Source organism: Varanus komodoensis, unplaced genomic scaffold (genome assembly GCF_004798865.1).
Source record: "Varanus komodoensis strain SLA01 unplaced genomic scaffold, ASM479886v1 scaffold41, whole genome shotgun sequence".
Classification (NCBI taxonomy): domain Eukaryota; kingdom Metazoa; phylum Chordata; class Lepidosauria; order Squamata; family Varanidae; genus Varanus; species Varanus komodoensis.
Window position 1 is genome coordinate 6,192,857 of NW_025335954.1, and position 17,241 is coordinate 6,210,097.

At 46.4% G+C, this 17,241-nt stretch overlaps 1 protein-coding gene across 3 annotated transcripts in view; it reads left to right on the top strand.

The window, feature by feature from the left end:
- DCTN2 (dynactin subunit 2) overlaps nucleotides 1-17,241 on the top strand; it is a 65,187-nt gene that overhangs the window by 41,734 nt on the left and 6,212 nt on the right. For all 3 annotated transcript variants that reach the window (XM_044443290.1, XM_044443289.1, XM_044443291.1), the window contains 7 exons: nucleotides 4,666-4,762; nucleotides 5,860-5,921; nucleotides 6,841-6,939; nucleotides 7,343-7,503; nucleotides 9,260-9,413; nucleotides 10,145-10,210; nucleotides 11,194-11,232. In XM_044443290.1, the coding sequence (XP_044299225.1) occupies nucleotides 4,666-4,762; nucleotides 5,860-5,921; nucleotides 6,841-6,939; nucleotides 7,343-7,503; nucleotides 9,260-9,413; nucleotides 10,145-10,210; nucleotides 11,194-11,232 (678 nt within the window). The remainder of the gene's footprint in view (nucleotides 1-4,665; nucleotides 4,763-5,859; nucleotides 5,922-6,840; nucleotides 6,940-7,342; nucleotides 7,504-9,259; nucleotides 9,414-10,144; nucleotides 10,211-11,193; nucleotides 11,233-17,241) is intronic.

Consider the following 17,241-nt stretch of genomic DNA (forward strand, 5'->3'; position numbering starts at 1 on the left):
ATGAGAGCAAAAAAAAAAGAAACCAAATTGAGATGCACTAGAGGCCAACAGCAAAGTATGTTACTGGTACATTTCCACATAAATAATACAGCAGAAACAGCCTAGCATTTTATACATATTTAAACAATTGGTTTAATATTACATTCATCCCTTGCAGAAATCCTCTTATTTATTAGATATTTTTGAGCATTGTAATAACAAATCACTTATCTCAACAGCTCATTTGCCACCCATAATTTAATTGGTGATACTTTAGAGGCTGTTAATATTACTAATTGGACTCCCAGATGTTTGCTAATCATTTTCATTGCAAGTTCTGTACACAATTTCCAGCATTTAACATATGTCAGTCTTGATGCCAGGACTCCATAATGCTATTTTGGGTGTTTATATTATATATCATTCAATAGGTATGTTAAGGGGTTCAGAAGTAGTTTGTACTTAGGTAACACAACTTGTTGGATCTCATGTTCTTAGAACTTTGTGATTTCATGCATTGCTACCCATGACAGGAAAATATTATCTGGCGTCATTACAGTGTTATCATTTTCCATTAAAATGCTTAATACTGTTTATGGATTTTCCACTGAGTTACCCCTTTAAAACAGTTTTCTAAAAGATTTAGAGATTTAAAAAAACAGCTTCTTGTGATGAGAAATTTTCAGGCTTTATCTGTCTGTACAGATGTTAGTTCAGTCATTTGCAGTTGTGTATGGTGGGATATTACGGGAGTCCCAAGTGGTCTGATTAGACCCTCTTGGGCTTTCTTTTGGCCTTGCTTTGCATGGAGATGTTCAGCATTATGCAACTTGGAGAATGAGGGAACCTGAGAAGTCATGATGTCAGATGTCCTTCTTTTAACCTTTAAAAATCGGCTAGGCCTTTGGAGGTATTGCCTGCATTGTGGTGCTTGCTTTGTCTTTGTAACAATTACTACCTCATGCCATGATTTCATAGCTGCTTTAATCTGACGCGGCTATTTCTTGCCATTATTTTGAGAACAGCCTCATCCAGCGACTTTGATGGGAGGAAGCAAAGGGAGATGGGAGCAGGAATTTGAGGCTCCTGTAATAGTTCTTCAAAACCAGCCTAGCTTTGGTGCAGCCTTAGATTTCCCATCAGAGCCCATTAAAGCCATGGTGCCGTTTCCAGAGTGCTGGCAGAGTACCCATCTTTCTCTAGCACTTACTGAGGGAAGAGAGAGCTGCTGGTGGTAAATCAAAGAGCTTTCTCACTCCCAATGCTGAGCAGCACTGTCCTAGAGTAAGACGGGGCAGGGGCAGCATCCAGGGTGGGCATGGCTGGGCACTGCCCTAGCAGGGTGCACTGACAAGAGCCCCTAGAATGTCTTCTCCTCTTCACTCTTGCCGCCTGTCAGGCCCAGATAGTGGGGGGAGGTGGGGAAGCAGCACTGCCTGCTGGCTCACTTACTGCCCATCAGGCAAACCAGGCAAGAAAGTGAATGAGGGGCAGGAGCCATTGGGGCAGTGGGGGTGAGAAGGGAGGCTTGCTGAGGGAGGGGCCCTCTGAGCTGTCCTGCCTCAGGGCCTTCCAAAATCAGGAGCTGCTGCTGGAAGAGACCCTCTTGACCAGCAAGGGAGATGGGCAAGAGTGGTAGGCCATGGGGCCTAGCACTTCGAAAATGAAGCCCCATGACAAGAGCAGGCCAGAGGGTGTTCTTATGTGGTAATTGTCCCCTCAGTCAGCACAGGGAGGCCGTTGGCGAAGCCTAGTGCTGGATAAGCTAGAGATCACATCTCCTTACGAACAGCTTGTCATTCCCAGGTTAATGACTCTGCCCCGCCACGACAGTTGAGAGACACCTCATTGATTTGTAGCATCTGGTCACCCCTTAGCAGGACTTGCAGTGTCATGTAGCATTTGCCTCTCTTTGCCTCTTCCCTCACTGCCCCATCTTGAAACAAGGTGCTCAGTATCAGTGGCAGCGAGAATCTCTGAGGTTCCTCTTCCCTGATGCCATGTGGACCACAAACTCATATTCTCAAGTTGCCTGCTGTTTGGGTTGCTCTCCGGTTGCACCAGGCTGCCTGCCTTTGCCAGGAAGCAACCCTCTCAAATGCCTTGGCAACCTTTGGCCTAAATCACACAGACTGCAGGAAACCTTTGCCTATATTAACTGGCAGTGGCGAGACCACTATGCCGATCTAGCTCCACCTTGTGTTTCTGCTGCTTATTTTCATCTCTTGCTTCTTTCCAGAATGGCCTGTTTAAGAGAGGCTGTGGCCAACCGGAGGTCATTCTTAAATCCCTCTAATACATGGGAACAACATGATAGGCCTGCAGCCCATCCTGATGCTGTCTGCTGTGTTGGGCTGCAGCTTCCAGGATCCCCTGTGGTCAGGCTGGCTGGGGAATGCCTGGAGTTGCAATCCCAGCTCATTAGGAAGGCACCAGATTGGGGAAGGTGGCTATAACCGATGCCGCAACTGGGTCACGTCTCTGAATATTTGGGGATTGGATGCTGTCGTCATCTCGCACATTTCTGGAATATACATGTCACTTTTTCTCCTGGGATGGTTACAGCTAATGTAAATCATGTGGTTAATTATTCAGCATTTGTGTGTCATCCCTCTCCCACCCGCCTTTACCACAAGCACAGCGTAATTTCTCAGTTCCCATATTGTGATTGCTGTAACTGGCTCTTCCATACTCCCCTAAAGGAAGAAAAAGGGACAAGGTGGGGAGTGCTGCTTTGATTATGTGTGTTGGAGACTGAAAGATACTTCATCACAGTCTGATTTTCTCCTCTCCCCTTGTTGGTTACTTCCCCTCCTTTGAAAAGGATGGGAGTTGTAAGAATGCTTTGGGCAAGATCAGTTGGCCTGTTAGTCCTATTGACACAATTCTTGGGTTTTTATTTTATTTATTATTTATTTAAAGCTTTTATATCCTGCCTTTCACAATGTCTCAGGGTGGTAATACAATAAAATAAGATGTAGCATCCAGATAATATATAATATCAATCTTAAAACACTACTAACTTTCAAAATAATAGGAAAATAAAAAGGGTTTGGTTTATGTATTTATGTATTTTTATGCCACTCTTTAGCTCAACAAGGCTTCCAAAGTTGCTTACATATAATGAGTTAAAGAAGGCAGTCCCTGCCTGCAGGGTTACCATCTAAAAGGACACGACACACAAGGAAAAAGGAATGGGGAGGGAAGAGGAAAAATAGTAGAGAATGGAGATTTTATGGGAGAGGTCTTCAGCTGGGCTCTCCCTCCTCTCAACCAGCCTAGAATGTTGAGCCTTCCCATTCCATCATCCCAGAAAACACTATCAGGCAAATATTTGTCTACCCATGCAACAACCTGCTTTTTCTTAATGTAAAAATGTCTGTCTTCCATATAACCTTTTTTTAGCATGAGTTGATTAAATAAAAAGTGCACATTTGGATGCTCTAGTTTTGAGTGGATATTTTAGCTAGTGGGGCAGTGGTGCTTCTCTTTGTGAGAGGGTATGGTTACTTTCATCCTGTTCTTAGTACTAGCATTAGCACAGTTATGGCCCTTGATTGTGAACACAGATATTGCCTTCTAAGGTGGTCCTGGCAGTGTTTTCACAATGTGAACCAGTCTTTACATTGTGTTACAGACAGAGATGAGAAGACTTGGAAGAAAACTGGAAGGGAAACCAGAAAGAATTTAAGGAAATGCTCCCCCCCCCCACACACACACATTTTTGTGGTTTTTTAAAAACCAGGCTTTGGATCATGCATGCAAAGAATTTGAATGCTGCATTGGTGATTTCCTTCCCAAAGGAAGGTGTGTGAGCCCTTGGGTGTCCTTCACCTCCTACACATCAGGCTGGTTTTTTTCTTTTTAAATAATGCTTAGCATTCATACATATATGTATACAGCAAGCCCACCTTTGATCAGCTTTATCTGCCCAATCATTTCAGGGTCCAGAAGTACTATATTTCCCCTCTCCACTCCCCTATAGATGATCCTGCTATGCTTTAACTCATCTTTCCCCTCAAGAGAGCAGAGACCACATCCAGTTCAACCACTGCCTCCAGCACACTTCTAGTCTGAAGACCAGATCAAACATCAAGCTTCGCACAGATTAGCCTGTGTAACAGACATAGCAGGCCGTTGTGCTAGAGAAAGGGAGGCAGCATGCCAAAAGCAGGTTGCTCCAAAGAGCACAAGCAAGGGAGCCAAGCCTTGTAGACCCTGGGAAACAATCCATTCCATTTGTGCTGCTTTCAGATCAGAACTGTTGTCAGGCTAAGCATGGAGATAGCGCTGCAACCTTTAGGGGAAAGCACCAGTGTGCCACCAAGAAGCACTGCTGCTGTTGCCATAGCTGAAACCCAGAATTGTCCCATGTCAGTCTTGCGCTTTATAGCAGCCGTTTCCTTGGTTTTTTATGCTGATTGGAGTGCATAGAGAAAAGAAGCAGGTTTTCCTACCATCTTTGGATTTTTGCTAGTGTAACATCAGCAGTGCTTCATGGGATCTTTCAAATGTCAGGGCTACCAAAAGCTGTCAGGATTGTTGGCAGAGCTTCTCCACAGTTCTCCTGGGCCCTGGTTTTGACTTCTTGGAAACCGCTAGATAATAATACTAGGAGGATGGTTGGGGAAGAGGAGGAGGAAAGCAAGGATGGACTCTCTGATTTTTGTCTCCCTCTCTGCACAGGAGGAGCTAACTAGCACCAGTGTGGAACATATCATAGTCAATCCCAATGCTGCCTATGACAAATTTAAGGACAAGAGAGTGGGTACCAAAGGACTAGGTAAGTATGTCTGTCTTTGTGGCTTCCCCTTCTCAACCCAGTGTCCTCCAGAGGTTTTGGATTACAGCTTTTAACATGCCTGATCATTGGATATACTAGTTGGGGCTGATAGATAGTGACGTCTAAATCTGTTGGCACCAAAAGTACAAGGCACCAATTGGAGGAGTGCTGTCACAGACCCTTGTTTACAATTTGTTTAGGACAGAGCAGAACCACCGATCCCAATTTTGTCCTGTGCTTGAAAATGCATCAAGGAATGCGGGGTGGAGGGGGAATATAAGCAAAATGATTCCAAACAAGAATGCAAGAATCCTCACTTAAAAGATAATGTTATATTACCATACTGTGCTTGTAGGTGTGGTTATGTACCTATTGTGTACCTTATTATTACTTTTGTTGATGGTGGTCATTCATGTATTTCATTGTGTGCAAGAGTACAACTCAGGGCTAAATGGCATGCTGTGTTAAACATTTAATTTTATCCATACAAATTGTTTTCATGTAGAATGCAGACAGACACTGTCTCCCTCCCCTGGTTAATGCCAGTGGCGTGTTTTCTTCTTTCACCTCTTTGCATGTGTGCATGCGAGCTAATTTTGGAGGAGAAAGAAGTGGGGTGGAAAGTTTTGAATCTCCCCTCCCTGCACGCAGTGGTTCTTATTTAGATTTGGACCCCATGCACTTACTCTGAAGTCAAAAGAATTGTAAGGATCAGCTGCATGCTTTGTATGTAGCATGCAGTTTAGCCATCAGAGGATTTCAGTGGCTCTTTGTTAGCTACAGTGTGAATCATGCCTATTGGTGCCCTTAATGGTGATCCTTCTGGTCTTTATGAACTAGAGGAAGTCCTGTGTCTCCTTCTGCAATTCACACACTTGTCCTTACAGGTTATGGACACCAGGGCACATGGGCAATTGTGCAACCAGGACTCCTAGCCCTGGTGCAAATTATGAGAAGGTCCATTGTCATGTGAACTGATTAGAAAATGCAGTTCTGCAACAGCAGATCCTGTTGCTTAACCTGGGGGAAAATATGTGGCTCTGGAATTCGTTGAATCACAAAATTAAACTGTTCTTTTCTTCTTTTTTGTCTTCCAGACTTCTCTGATCGTATTGGCAAATCCAAAAGAACTGGGTATGAGTCTGGAGAATATGAAATTGTAAGTAGCTGATTTACTTGAACAGCTTGGATCAGAAAGGGCAACTTCTCCTCTGCAGCCCATCCACTCATCAAAACTCCCACTGTGGGACTAGCTCCATAAATGGCCCAGGAAGGAATGATTCCTGGTGTTCTTGAACCAGAGCTATAATTACATTATAGCTCTTTTGTGTCCCTCCCAGGATGTGTTACTTACAGTTACCAGCCTCAGCAGCTAATGGCAAACGGATCTATAGATGTGGTGGTGGCGGCATTTTGCACCTGTAATATAGCCTACGTGAGAGTGATTACTCCTCCTACTTCAGGCTCAGCTTGTGACACTCCTGTCAGTAGCGCAGGCAGTCTAGGCCACAGCATGTCTCGGGCAGAGAGTGCCTCATGCATTGCAGGGGAATGTTAAAAACAAAGAAGCCAGGAGGAAATTCTTCTTGAACCGCCAATTGCAGCCCTTTTCCCCATTAAGTTCTTTGGGAAGGGTTCTGCGAGGAATAATTCTGCCTGCAATTAATTGTGTTTGTCGCGTTACCTATCTGGTAATCATGAAATGCGTGGCTGAATGCAGTCTTCTACTTTGTGCATATGCAAAAAATAATTACCTTACTGGAAGGACTGAGAGGGAATTAGCTAGAAAGTCTATAAAATGGAGGGAATGAAAGGTATCCTTGAAAACACCTGCATAGGGAAGTGTTCTCAATTGTGTGGTGTCTAGAATTTTCAGACTACAGCTCCCATCAGTTCCAGAAAGCCTGGTCAATAGTTAGGGATAATGAATAATGCAGCCCAAAACATCTGGAGGGTGTAGGGTTGGGAAGGCTGTTCTGGAATAAGCCAGGACCTGGCATAAAATGGATATATGGCAAGTAGGAGTTGCCAAAATTCTAACATTCCTTTTAACTAGAGAATCTGACTTTTCCCTTAAGTTAGGGGAAGGGCTGGGTGCAAAAGAGACCCCCCAGCAGAAATACCAGCGACTGCTGCATGAAGTTCAGGAACTGACCGCTGAAGTGGAGAAGATCAAGGTAAGAGTTTCCCCATGCAGATTTTTAAAATAGATCAGGGAAAGTGACCTGTTGCCTTCCAGATGGGTCTACTGTTCCCATTGCCCCTGGATCGCATGGCAGTGGCCAGGGTCAGTAGGAGTTGTAATGCAAAATATCACAAGGGTTGCTCACCTCTGGGTCAGAGGAAGGAGGTCTCTCTCCCTTTATAATTCCTCTGTGTGGGCCTAATTGACAGGTTCAGCCTTTTGGTCCAGTTCTGGTCCTTGTTGTATTGCTAAGGTCTGGATGTAAACAGAGGTTGCTCATCGGGTGCCTTAAGGTCTCCTACTTTAAACCTGGGGTTCTTATTAGTGCAAAGGGATCATATACTGTAGTGTCAAATGATTTTGACACTTTAACAGTCCAATTTCTCCTTCCGCAGACCACCATGAAGGAGGCCACAACTGAGGAGAAGCTTACACCAGTTGCCCTTGCTAAGCAGGTGGCTGGCCTGAAGCAGCAACTGGTCTCCACCCACCTGGAGAAGCTGCTGGGGCCAGATGCAGCCATCAATTTGACAGATCCTGATGGAGCCTTAGCTAAGTAGGTCATAGTGGTATCAAGCCAGGCCTTAGGCCTAAAGCTGCTTCCAGTGGCAGAGCTTAGTCTCAACAGACATATGGAATCTTTGTAAGGTGCATTTGAAGAATTCTCTCACCCCTGAGTGCTGCAACTGGGCACTTTGCATCTTTGATTAGGAGTAAGGTCTTGCAAGGCTGAGAGTGTAAGCTTCCAGGCAAGCTTGATACCAGATGCACCTTCCTTTTCTTTCTCAAGTATGGGGGGAGTTGTCTGTTCTCAGCAGGAGTGCCCATATCAGCTGACCCAAACCAGGCACCCTTCAGACATGTCAGACTACAGCTCCCACATACTGGCCAATCTCCAGGGATAATATGAGTTGTACTTTGAAACATCTGGGCGATCTCATGCTGGGGAAGATTGGCTTAGATTCAGATCCGAACTGAAAGGGACAATGAAGTACCAAGTCTTGGTACTTCATCACCTGAAGAAGGTGGAGAGTTGAGGCAGGTACAGTGGAACCTCAGCTCACGAATGCTTCAGTTCACGACCAAATCGCGTCGCAAACAGACATTTCTGAAAAATTTTGCCTCGGGTCGTGAACTCTGCATCGGGTGACGATTACGATCATGCCTGTCTCCCCTCCCCAAGTGCACTCACAAACGCTCCCACCTTCCCCCCAGCACACCTGCCTCCCCCAGTGCACCCATGATCATGCCCATCTCCCCCAACCAGCACGCCCGCTTCAAATTTTTCTGATTAAAATAAAAAAAAAATAGTTACAGAACAGATTAACCTTATTTACATTGAACCTTATGGGGAAATTTGACTTGGGTCATGACCAATTTGAGTCACGACCAGAGTCCTGGAACGGATTAAGTTCATGAGCCAAGGTATCACTGTATTGCCTTCCTCTGGTCCAGGCTACCTGGGAAGATAAACTGTCTGCACAGACAAATGTACACCATTGTCTGCTACATGTAGCAATTCAGGTTTGTAAGAAAGACAATAGTCTGGGAAAATGGTCTGGAAAAACTTCCGCTACCCTAAACAGATGATTTGAGCATGTTTATCTAACTTTGGTTTAGTAGGAAAGCATATCTCATTAATTTTACATACTCCATAAATAGCTGACTTTTTCCCCATAATCAGAAGTAATTGAGCTGAAATAGTTGATCAGGGTCAGGAGAAATCAATACGGTGCACTTAGTGTGGTTTGAATGTTACATTCAAACTGATTAAAAGGTTTACTTGGAAATGTTTATCGGAATCCTTGTAAATATCTTAAGGTTTGTCAAGTCAGTAAGCCTATACTTTCCTCCTTTTACTTGGAATATAAGGGGGGAAATGGAGACACTGAATATAATAACATATTAATTTTAGCATAACCAAAGAGCTTTTGTCCTTTCTAGGGATAATCACCTGGAAAATAGTTTAATTACAACTTGGCTTTTAAATATGACCAGTATTGTATCTGTCCCAGTTGCCCATTTGACCTTTCTTGCATTCAAGTGCATTCTTTTAAAAACTGTTTTCTTTACATATCACTGATTATAAGCATAAATTTGTAAGTGAATTTGTATTGCTCCTGAGATGGAACGTTTTTACAGAGTCCCCTATAAATACTTTAAATAAAAACTAGATATTTGCTTGTCTTCTCTCCCCATTCGCACCTTCTAATATGTGAATTTGAAATCCAGAACAAGAGGTAGTAGCCCTTACAACCACTGTAGTCACTGGAGACCCTAACCTATTGTTTCTGGCCTTTTCAACATACCAGGCGCTTGCTTATTCAACTGGAAGCGGCCAGGAGCACTAAAGCTACTCCTGCAGGTGGGAAGAGCCCTGCAAAAGCCCCGACCAGTCCAGGAAACACAGTGACTTATGAACTGCACTCCCGGCCCGAGCAGGACAAGTTCTCCCAGGCTGCCAAGGTAAGGATGGGGAGTCTTTGTGCTCTAAGGTGTTTCCAGAGGTAAAGTATCTTAAGGTGATGAGTTGTTATATTTGTAAAGGTGATGGGACTGGTTTTGAAGTGCCCTTGCTGTATTCAGTGCAGATGTAACCTTCCCTTGGGATGAGCTCTGAAGAAAGGAAAAGCCCAATTCTGCAGGCTGATGGAGTGCTCCATGTTGGATGTAGAAAAGCTTGCTGTGGACTGATTGGCCAGTGCGCATGATGTCACCAACAGCCCAATCACCAGAGCAGTTTTGTCATTATAAACAGCATCTATAAGTGTTTGCAGGAATTAAAAAAAATATATTGCAATAAAGTTAAGGATGAATGAGAGTTAATGAAGGGGTGCTCTTTACATACATAAAGAGATCAGACAGCTCATTGAAGCGTAAAGGAATGATAGCTAAACGAGTGTTGGACTTGCATGCAAGTATGTCTGCAAGGAAGGTTGCAGCCAGGGTTACATTCCAGATGATGGATGCTAAAACCTGGCCCTATCCTAAGGGAGTAAGATGGATGTTGGGGGCCTAGACCTCCTGAAATTCAGTCCTACCTCAAGGACTTGGCCCTTGCATCTGTAGACAGGACCTATGGCTTACCCCTCCTGCAGTGAATTTCACGAAACGCACGCACTCAGCTCTGAAGGATTACTGATCTCAGAATGCACCCACTTTGGCAATCCAAGTGATGCTACTTTTGATCTATCTAGATTGCAGAAATGGAGAAGCGGATGGCTGAGCTGGAAGCTACAGTTCGCTGTGAGCAGGATGTGCAGGTGGGACAGCAGAAAGGCCAGATAAACGATGGGGTGGCAGTGGGGAGCAGGCCGGGGTGATGATGAAGCCATTGCCTCATTCATCAGTACCTGCTGGGGGATGAGGATGCTTTACCTGAGTGAAAAACGAATGGGTACTGGGGTGGTGATTTTCATCTGGGCTGCAGTTTTCTGGGAGGGGTGTTTAATCCTGTTCTCCAGAGCCATACACCCCCCCCCAACTTGGCCACAAAGCTGCTCTTGGCCTCTAAACCAAAATTGATACCAGTGGAAGATTTTTTCCAGGGCTTATGGCAGTATGCCAGCCCCCTGCTCCCATTTTCACCAATTCCCCCTCCCTGCCTATGTATATCCCAATGAAAATTGGCTTGTTCATGCCTGTTGTTAAATAAGTAAATTATTTTTAAAAAAATCTGGACGTTCTTTCTAATCAAGTGTTTAGTATCGCATTCAGTTTGGCGTTAAGAAAGTACCGTGAAATTCTCAAGAAAGCATTATGCTTGGAGCTGGTTACAGGGTCCAAGTGCTGAAATTTCTAGGGTTCCAGCTTTAATATATGGAATTGGATATGGTCAGCTTATGGCATGAATTTAATGTGGCTCAGCCAGTTGAGCTTGTGGCATCCTTGGGCAAGAGTAGAAGGGCCATTGGGCCAAGCTGTGAAACAGAACTGGGCCCCAGTCCTATTTCACTGTCTTCCACATTTCAGTGGAGTGGAGGCAGCAACACCCCAAGGTGCTCATGTAGGGGAGGGCGAGCAAGTGATGCCTGTGATCTCTTTCTCCAAACATCAGTTAAAAACATTTCTCTCATTTCCCACGTTTGTTTACACTCCTTCATTTTGCTCAAACAATAAAAGTGTGGGTTTTGAACAGGGAAAATAGGAATGTTGCAAAAGCACAGCAAAACCACACCCTTTCTTTTCATAGAGCAAAGCATAAAGATGCACACTTTTTACACGTTAATTTTCTTTTTCTGTCTAGAATCCTCTGTCTGTTGGACTGCAGGGAGCTAGCCTTATGGTAAGGCATTGGCTGGATGTTTACATTTAATGCCTCATGACTGGGAGAGAATTAGAGTGGACAGCTGCCTTCAAAGAAATGGGCATGAGGGTTATGGATTAATTCTTCGTCATGGCCTCTGTGCATCACACATATGGGTGCTGCACCTGCACAGTACCTGTAACCGGGAAGATTCGAAAGCTTTATGGTTTTGGCGGGAACTCTGTGCCTCCCCCCACCCATAGTATAAGAAGGCAGAGTGCCTGCCATTGTCCCAGTCTTCTTGTGACCGCCGTTCACTTTGCCTCGAGCCTTTCGTTTTTCATTCTGTAGCTATATTGTTGTATCTTGATCCCCTTTTGAACCATTGTTCTTCTATTCTCTTAGCTTTCTTGTTAAGATTTCCAAGTTATTCATCCCTCCCCCTTAGAAGTTTCTTCTAATTCCCCCTTTCTTCCCTTTGCCCCCCAATTTTTTTTTTAAGTTTATTATATTTCTTGACTTTACTATCTTCTCCTTTCATCTCGATGGCTCAGCATGCAGTTTTCCACAAGTGTTCCCAGTGTGGGGTGGTCCCCCACTGATCTGCACAATCTGTGCCTTCTCTGCCTCGGAGAAGAAGGTCACAGGACCAATAAGTGCAGCCATTGCCAGGCCTTCACCAAGCAGGCATGAAAAAACCAGGAGAACTGCCTGCCCAAACTTCTCTAGGACCAGGCTTTGGTTGCATCTGATCCACTGGCAGCCCAATCCACTGCGCAGCCATCCTCTTTGGCTGCCCCTCCGCCCCGCCCATCGGCCGATGGAGCTACTCTGCCGGAGGGCAAGCATTCCCCTAAGTCTCCTCACAAACAAAAGGAGAAGAGGAAGCACAGCGGATCCGAAAAGTCCTCAGGCCATAAGAAGCCTAAGGAGGACAGGGCAGACGAGATGGCCCATAAGACCAAGAAGGCCAATCAGCCGCATCATCGTGATTCGGGATCGTCTGTCCCATCAGTCCCGACAGTCGTGTCGCAACTGACATCGACCAGCCCAGCTCTTCAACTGGTAATGCAGGTGACTCCGCCAGGGTTCCCGCAACGGGTCACCCCTTTGGCCCCGTCCTCACCAGATCGTCCAGAGGCCGCCATACTGGGATCAATTTCCGATGGAGAGATCCGGGACTCTCCGCAGATGGCTCCTCCGATGGCACACTTGGTCACCCGCAGCCTTCGCCTGTGGTTTCTCCGAGGGCCCCACCTCAGCTGGTGTGACACCAGCAGCGTTCTTCCACCTGTCCTTCCAGAGACTGGGTACAAGCACCGTATGGGTCTGCCCATCATGAACCATAGGACAGCTATGCACTCTATGGATATTATCCATCGGTACACCAGTGTACACTGTCTCCGGTCCTGAAGGATGCTCCATCGACTTGTGCGGCAGTTCAGACCAGGTGCCCTTCCTCGCCGGTCAGCTCCTCCTCCAGTCCTCCGCCCCATTATTATTCAGAGTCGGAGGAATCGGATGCAGCGTCGTCCTCACTGGATGTGGTGATCACTCCGCAGGGTCCCAGCTCACCCAAGGAGTTGTACTCGATAGCGAGATTGGCTAGGTCACTGGAGATTGAGGCCCAGCACCGCTTCGATCTCAGTACTGACAATTTCTATAACATCATGACGAGAGAGCAATCTGCCACCATCATTCTGCCACTCATCACGATGCTCTGTCAGGTGATGATGGAATCGTGGAAGTTCCCCAACCAGCCGCAGCCGACTTCATGGCAATACGAATCTTATGTATTGAGTTCGAGAAGAGGACATTCCATTTCTCCTGCATCACCCGAGGCCAAACTCAATCATTTTGGAGTCATCCCAGGGTTGCGAGTTGAGAGAACACTCCACTCCTCTTGACAAGGAAGGGTGAAAAATCGACATGATGGCTCGCCGTATTAATGCCATCACAGGTCTCGGACTCTGGATCTCCAATTATGAGGTGACACTGGCTCGCTACCAGTATTTCCTCATGCAGAAACTGGAGAATATTACAATGTCTCACTTCCGGAGCAGCAGAGGGACCTGGCTTGCATCTTCACCAAGGAGGTGATGCCGGTGGCGATTCAACAGCTCTACAGAGAGACATCATGTCCACTGCGACTCGAGGGCCCTCGTTGGTGCTGTAACCCTCCGTCGCCATGCCCGGCTCTGGAACTGCAATTTTCTGGATGAGACCAAGCGCCGGATAGAGAACATGTCGTACAACGGCTTGGGGCTGTTCAACACCAGGACGGACCACAAACTCAAGACCATCCACGAATCCCATGTTGTAACTCGTCGTATGGAAGTCCCTAATCAATCCAGACATAAGTGGTCCTGGTCTTGTCCCTGTTACCGATACCAACCATACCCTCAGTTCTCTGGCCGGCAGCAGTTCCAGCCTCGTCAGCAGCACCAAAAACAACCAGTGCAGCACTAGCAGCAGAGCCGTTGCTGCCCGGATTCCAATAAGTGCCAGCGTTGATGGGTTGAGCGAACTTTTTCTCCTCTCCTGAACCCACCCTCCCCTCTTCCTTTTGGGAATCGACTGCAAAGTCGACTCCCCATTTGGGAGTCCCTCACATCTGATCAGTGGGTTTTATCCATTGTGGAGCATGGATATAGAATCAAGTTTGATACTGTACCCCCATCAGGACCGATCTGATAAACGTCTCTGTCGTCGGTCCTCAAAGGCAAAGTTCAATAGGTTTTTCATAAAGGAGTGAATCAACAACTCTCATGGTCCGAGGGGTTACTTGGTTTCTACTCGAGATATTTTACGGTCCCGAAACGGGACAGTGGTCTTCACCCGATATTAGACTTATGTGGCGTCAACAGGTTTATCAAAACTAAAAAGTTCTGGATGACCACTCTTCAAAACATCCTTCCACTGCTCAGGAGAGACAACTGGTTCGTTTCCTTGGACTTAAAGAATGCCTGCTTCCATATTAGCCCGTCTCACAGATGACTTTTTTCGGTTTACAGTTGAAACATTGAATACAATGTTTTACCTTTCAGACTGGCTACTGCTCCAAGGGTCCTCACCAAATGCATGGCCCCGGTGTGTGCACACCTCCGGCTTCAGGGAATCCAAGTATACCCTTACCTTGATGACTGGTTGATCATCTCCTCATCTAGAGAAGGCCTTCGATCAGCGATCCAGACTACATGTTCCCTCTTGGACTATGTATTAATTTTGAAAAATTGTGCCTTGTTCCTTCACAGATCATCAATTTCATCGGAGCCTGTCTCGATTCCACAACTGCGAGAGCCTTCTTCCCTCAAGAATGGCAAGAGAAGCTTCGTTCATTTGTTGAATCCGCATGGACAGAACTGTTCCAGCACTGTCGATACAGAAGCTCCTTGGACACATGGCTTCCACGGTCTCCGTGGTCCCGTACACCAGACTATGGATGAGGCCCCTCCAACTGGTTCAACGGCCTCTTTCATCCACAACGAGACTCGCCACACCGGCCTCTTTATCTCCCAGCCTCCGTTCTTCGGACTCTGTCATGGTGGGCTGTACAAAGCAATCTGTCTGTCGGAATCCTATTCCATCCACCTCATCCAGCACTGACTCTGTTCACAGGTTGGGGAGCTCTTTGTGCCGGTCTTCGCACTCAGGACACTTGGGACGACCACGAGGCTGCCAGACACATCAACTGTCTAGAGCTCCTGGCAGTCTTCGAGGCCCTTCGGTCATTTGAGAATACCTTTCGGGGCTGAGTCATCCAAGTGGCTTCCGACAACATTGTGACTGTCTTCTATATCAACAAACAGGGCAGAACGAAGTCTGCCTCCCTCGCTCATCTAGCGCTGAGACTTTGGGACTGGTGCATTTTGAGGGAGATTACCCTTCTTGCCATTCACCTCGCCGGCACTGACAACGAGGAGGCAGACGCCCTCAGCAGGCAGATGTTGACAACCCACGAATGGGAGTTGGATCGTCAAGTCTGTCATCACCTTTTTCAAACATGGGGCCCTCCAGACATAGACCTGTTTGCCACTCATGCAAATGCAGTCTGCAAATCTTACTGCTCCCGAGCAGGGATCAGTCCCAGCTCGAGGGGGGACGTCCTGATGATTCCATGGACGAACACATTCTTCTATGCGTTCCCCCCAATACTGCTCATTACGAGAACTCTTGCCAAGATCACCCTCGATGAGACTTGGGGAATTCTCGTCACTCCTTGGTGGCCTCGCCAGCCATGGTTTCCTGCCATTCTCCGTCTGTCAGACAACACCTTTCAGTGACTGCCTCATATGCCTCATCTCGTAACTCAGCAGAACGGGGCAGTACAGCACCCAGACCTTCATTCGCTCAATCTGACAGCCTGGCTCATTCGATAGGTCCTGCTACTTCCTCGGTACCAACAGTACTGTTAGATTCAACACCAGCCCGGCAGTGCTCAGATACAACCGTTCATCCTTTTTCGATACCGACAACTACTCCATCGGACTTGAGTGCTCTACATCCTGATATTCAATTCATTCTCCAGTCTGTGCTAAGACCTATGACTCGTTGCTTGTTTGCAGCTAAATGGAAGCGTTTTACATCTTTTGCTGAAACCAGTCAGTTTATGGCCCTTTATGGCCCATTCAGCTTCTATTGAGAATGTTCTTCAATTTCTATTATCCTTACACCAGATGGGACTTAACCTTCGTCCATTAAGGTTTACATTGCTGCGATTTCTCACTACTGTGGCCAGGTGGCTGGCTCATTGGTATTCTCTAACGTCCTTATCCGTTGCTTCCTTAGAGGCTTACAGAATCTCCAGCCACCAGTTAGATCAGTTGTCCCGACATGGAGCCTCTCCATTGTCTTTCAAGCACTCACTAAACCTCCTTTCGAGCCCTTGGCAACTACCGACCTACATCTCTTGTCATGGAAGACTGCCTTCCTTGCTGCTATCACATCAGCTAGAAGGGCCAGTGAATTCTGTGCGCTTCGTATAGACCTTCCTTATCTCAATTTTCATAAAGAGAAGGTCATTCTGCATACTGACCCTGCGTTCCTTCCGAAGGTCGTGTCACCATTCCATGTCATTCAGGACATTGCCTTACCGGCCTTTTTTCCTACTCCATCTCCATCCCTTGACGTTCATTGATGCCTCACTTTCTACAGGTCTCATATGGAATTTGTTGCAATACGAGACGCCTTTTCATCAAGTATTCTGAACATGACAAAGGGTCTCAAAGACTCTCAAAATGGATTGTTCAGACCATTGAACTGGCCTATCAACTTTCTAAACTAGACTTGCCTGTCATGGCCAAAGGCCATTCCCCGTGGGCTGTTGCGGCTTCCTCCACTTTCTCCCCTGGCATTCCGCTTCATGACATGGCAAGGCGGCCACTTGGGCTACCCCTTGCACATTTGTCAGACATAACCGTCTTGATCTACGTGCCAGACAGGATCACTCCTTTGGTCGCACAGTCCTCTCTTCTGTTCTTCAGTGACAACACCGTCCTGCCTCCGGGTCTGGTAAGCTTGCTAATCACCCATATGTGTGATGCACAGAGGCCACAATGAAGAAAGCCAGGTTGCTTACCTGTAACTGTCATTCTTTGAGTGGCCATCTGTGCATTCACACAACCAACTCACTGGCCCCACTTGGTGTCAGTGACTGGGTTTTTTACGGTACCGTGTTCTGCTTGGTTACGGATCTGTGGGGTGTGTCTTCATGTACATGTATACCTACCTGGTGTGTCTTACACTTTTAAATACTTGTTGTGTAATGTTTTTCGCTTCTGCTTGGGGGTGGTTGGTCTTCAGTAGACTGGGGAAATGGCAGGCACTCTGCCTTCTTATACTATGCGGGGGGTGCGGAGTTCCCGCCAAAACCGTTAAGCTTTCGAATCTTCCCGGCACAGGCGCAGCACCCATATGTGTGATACACAGATGGCCACTTGAAGAATGACAGTTACAGGTGAACAACCTGCCTTTTCTTCTGTGGCTTGATAGATTGTGTGCACTAGGTATGTGTCTGTGTAATAGCTGAGGGGATGTATTGAAAAGGTT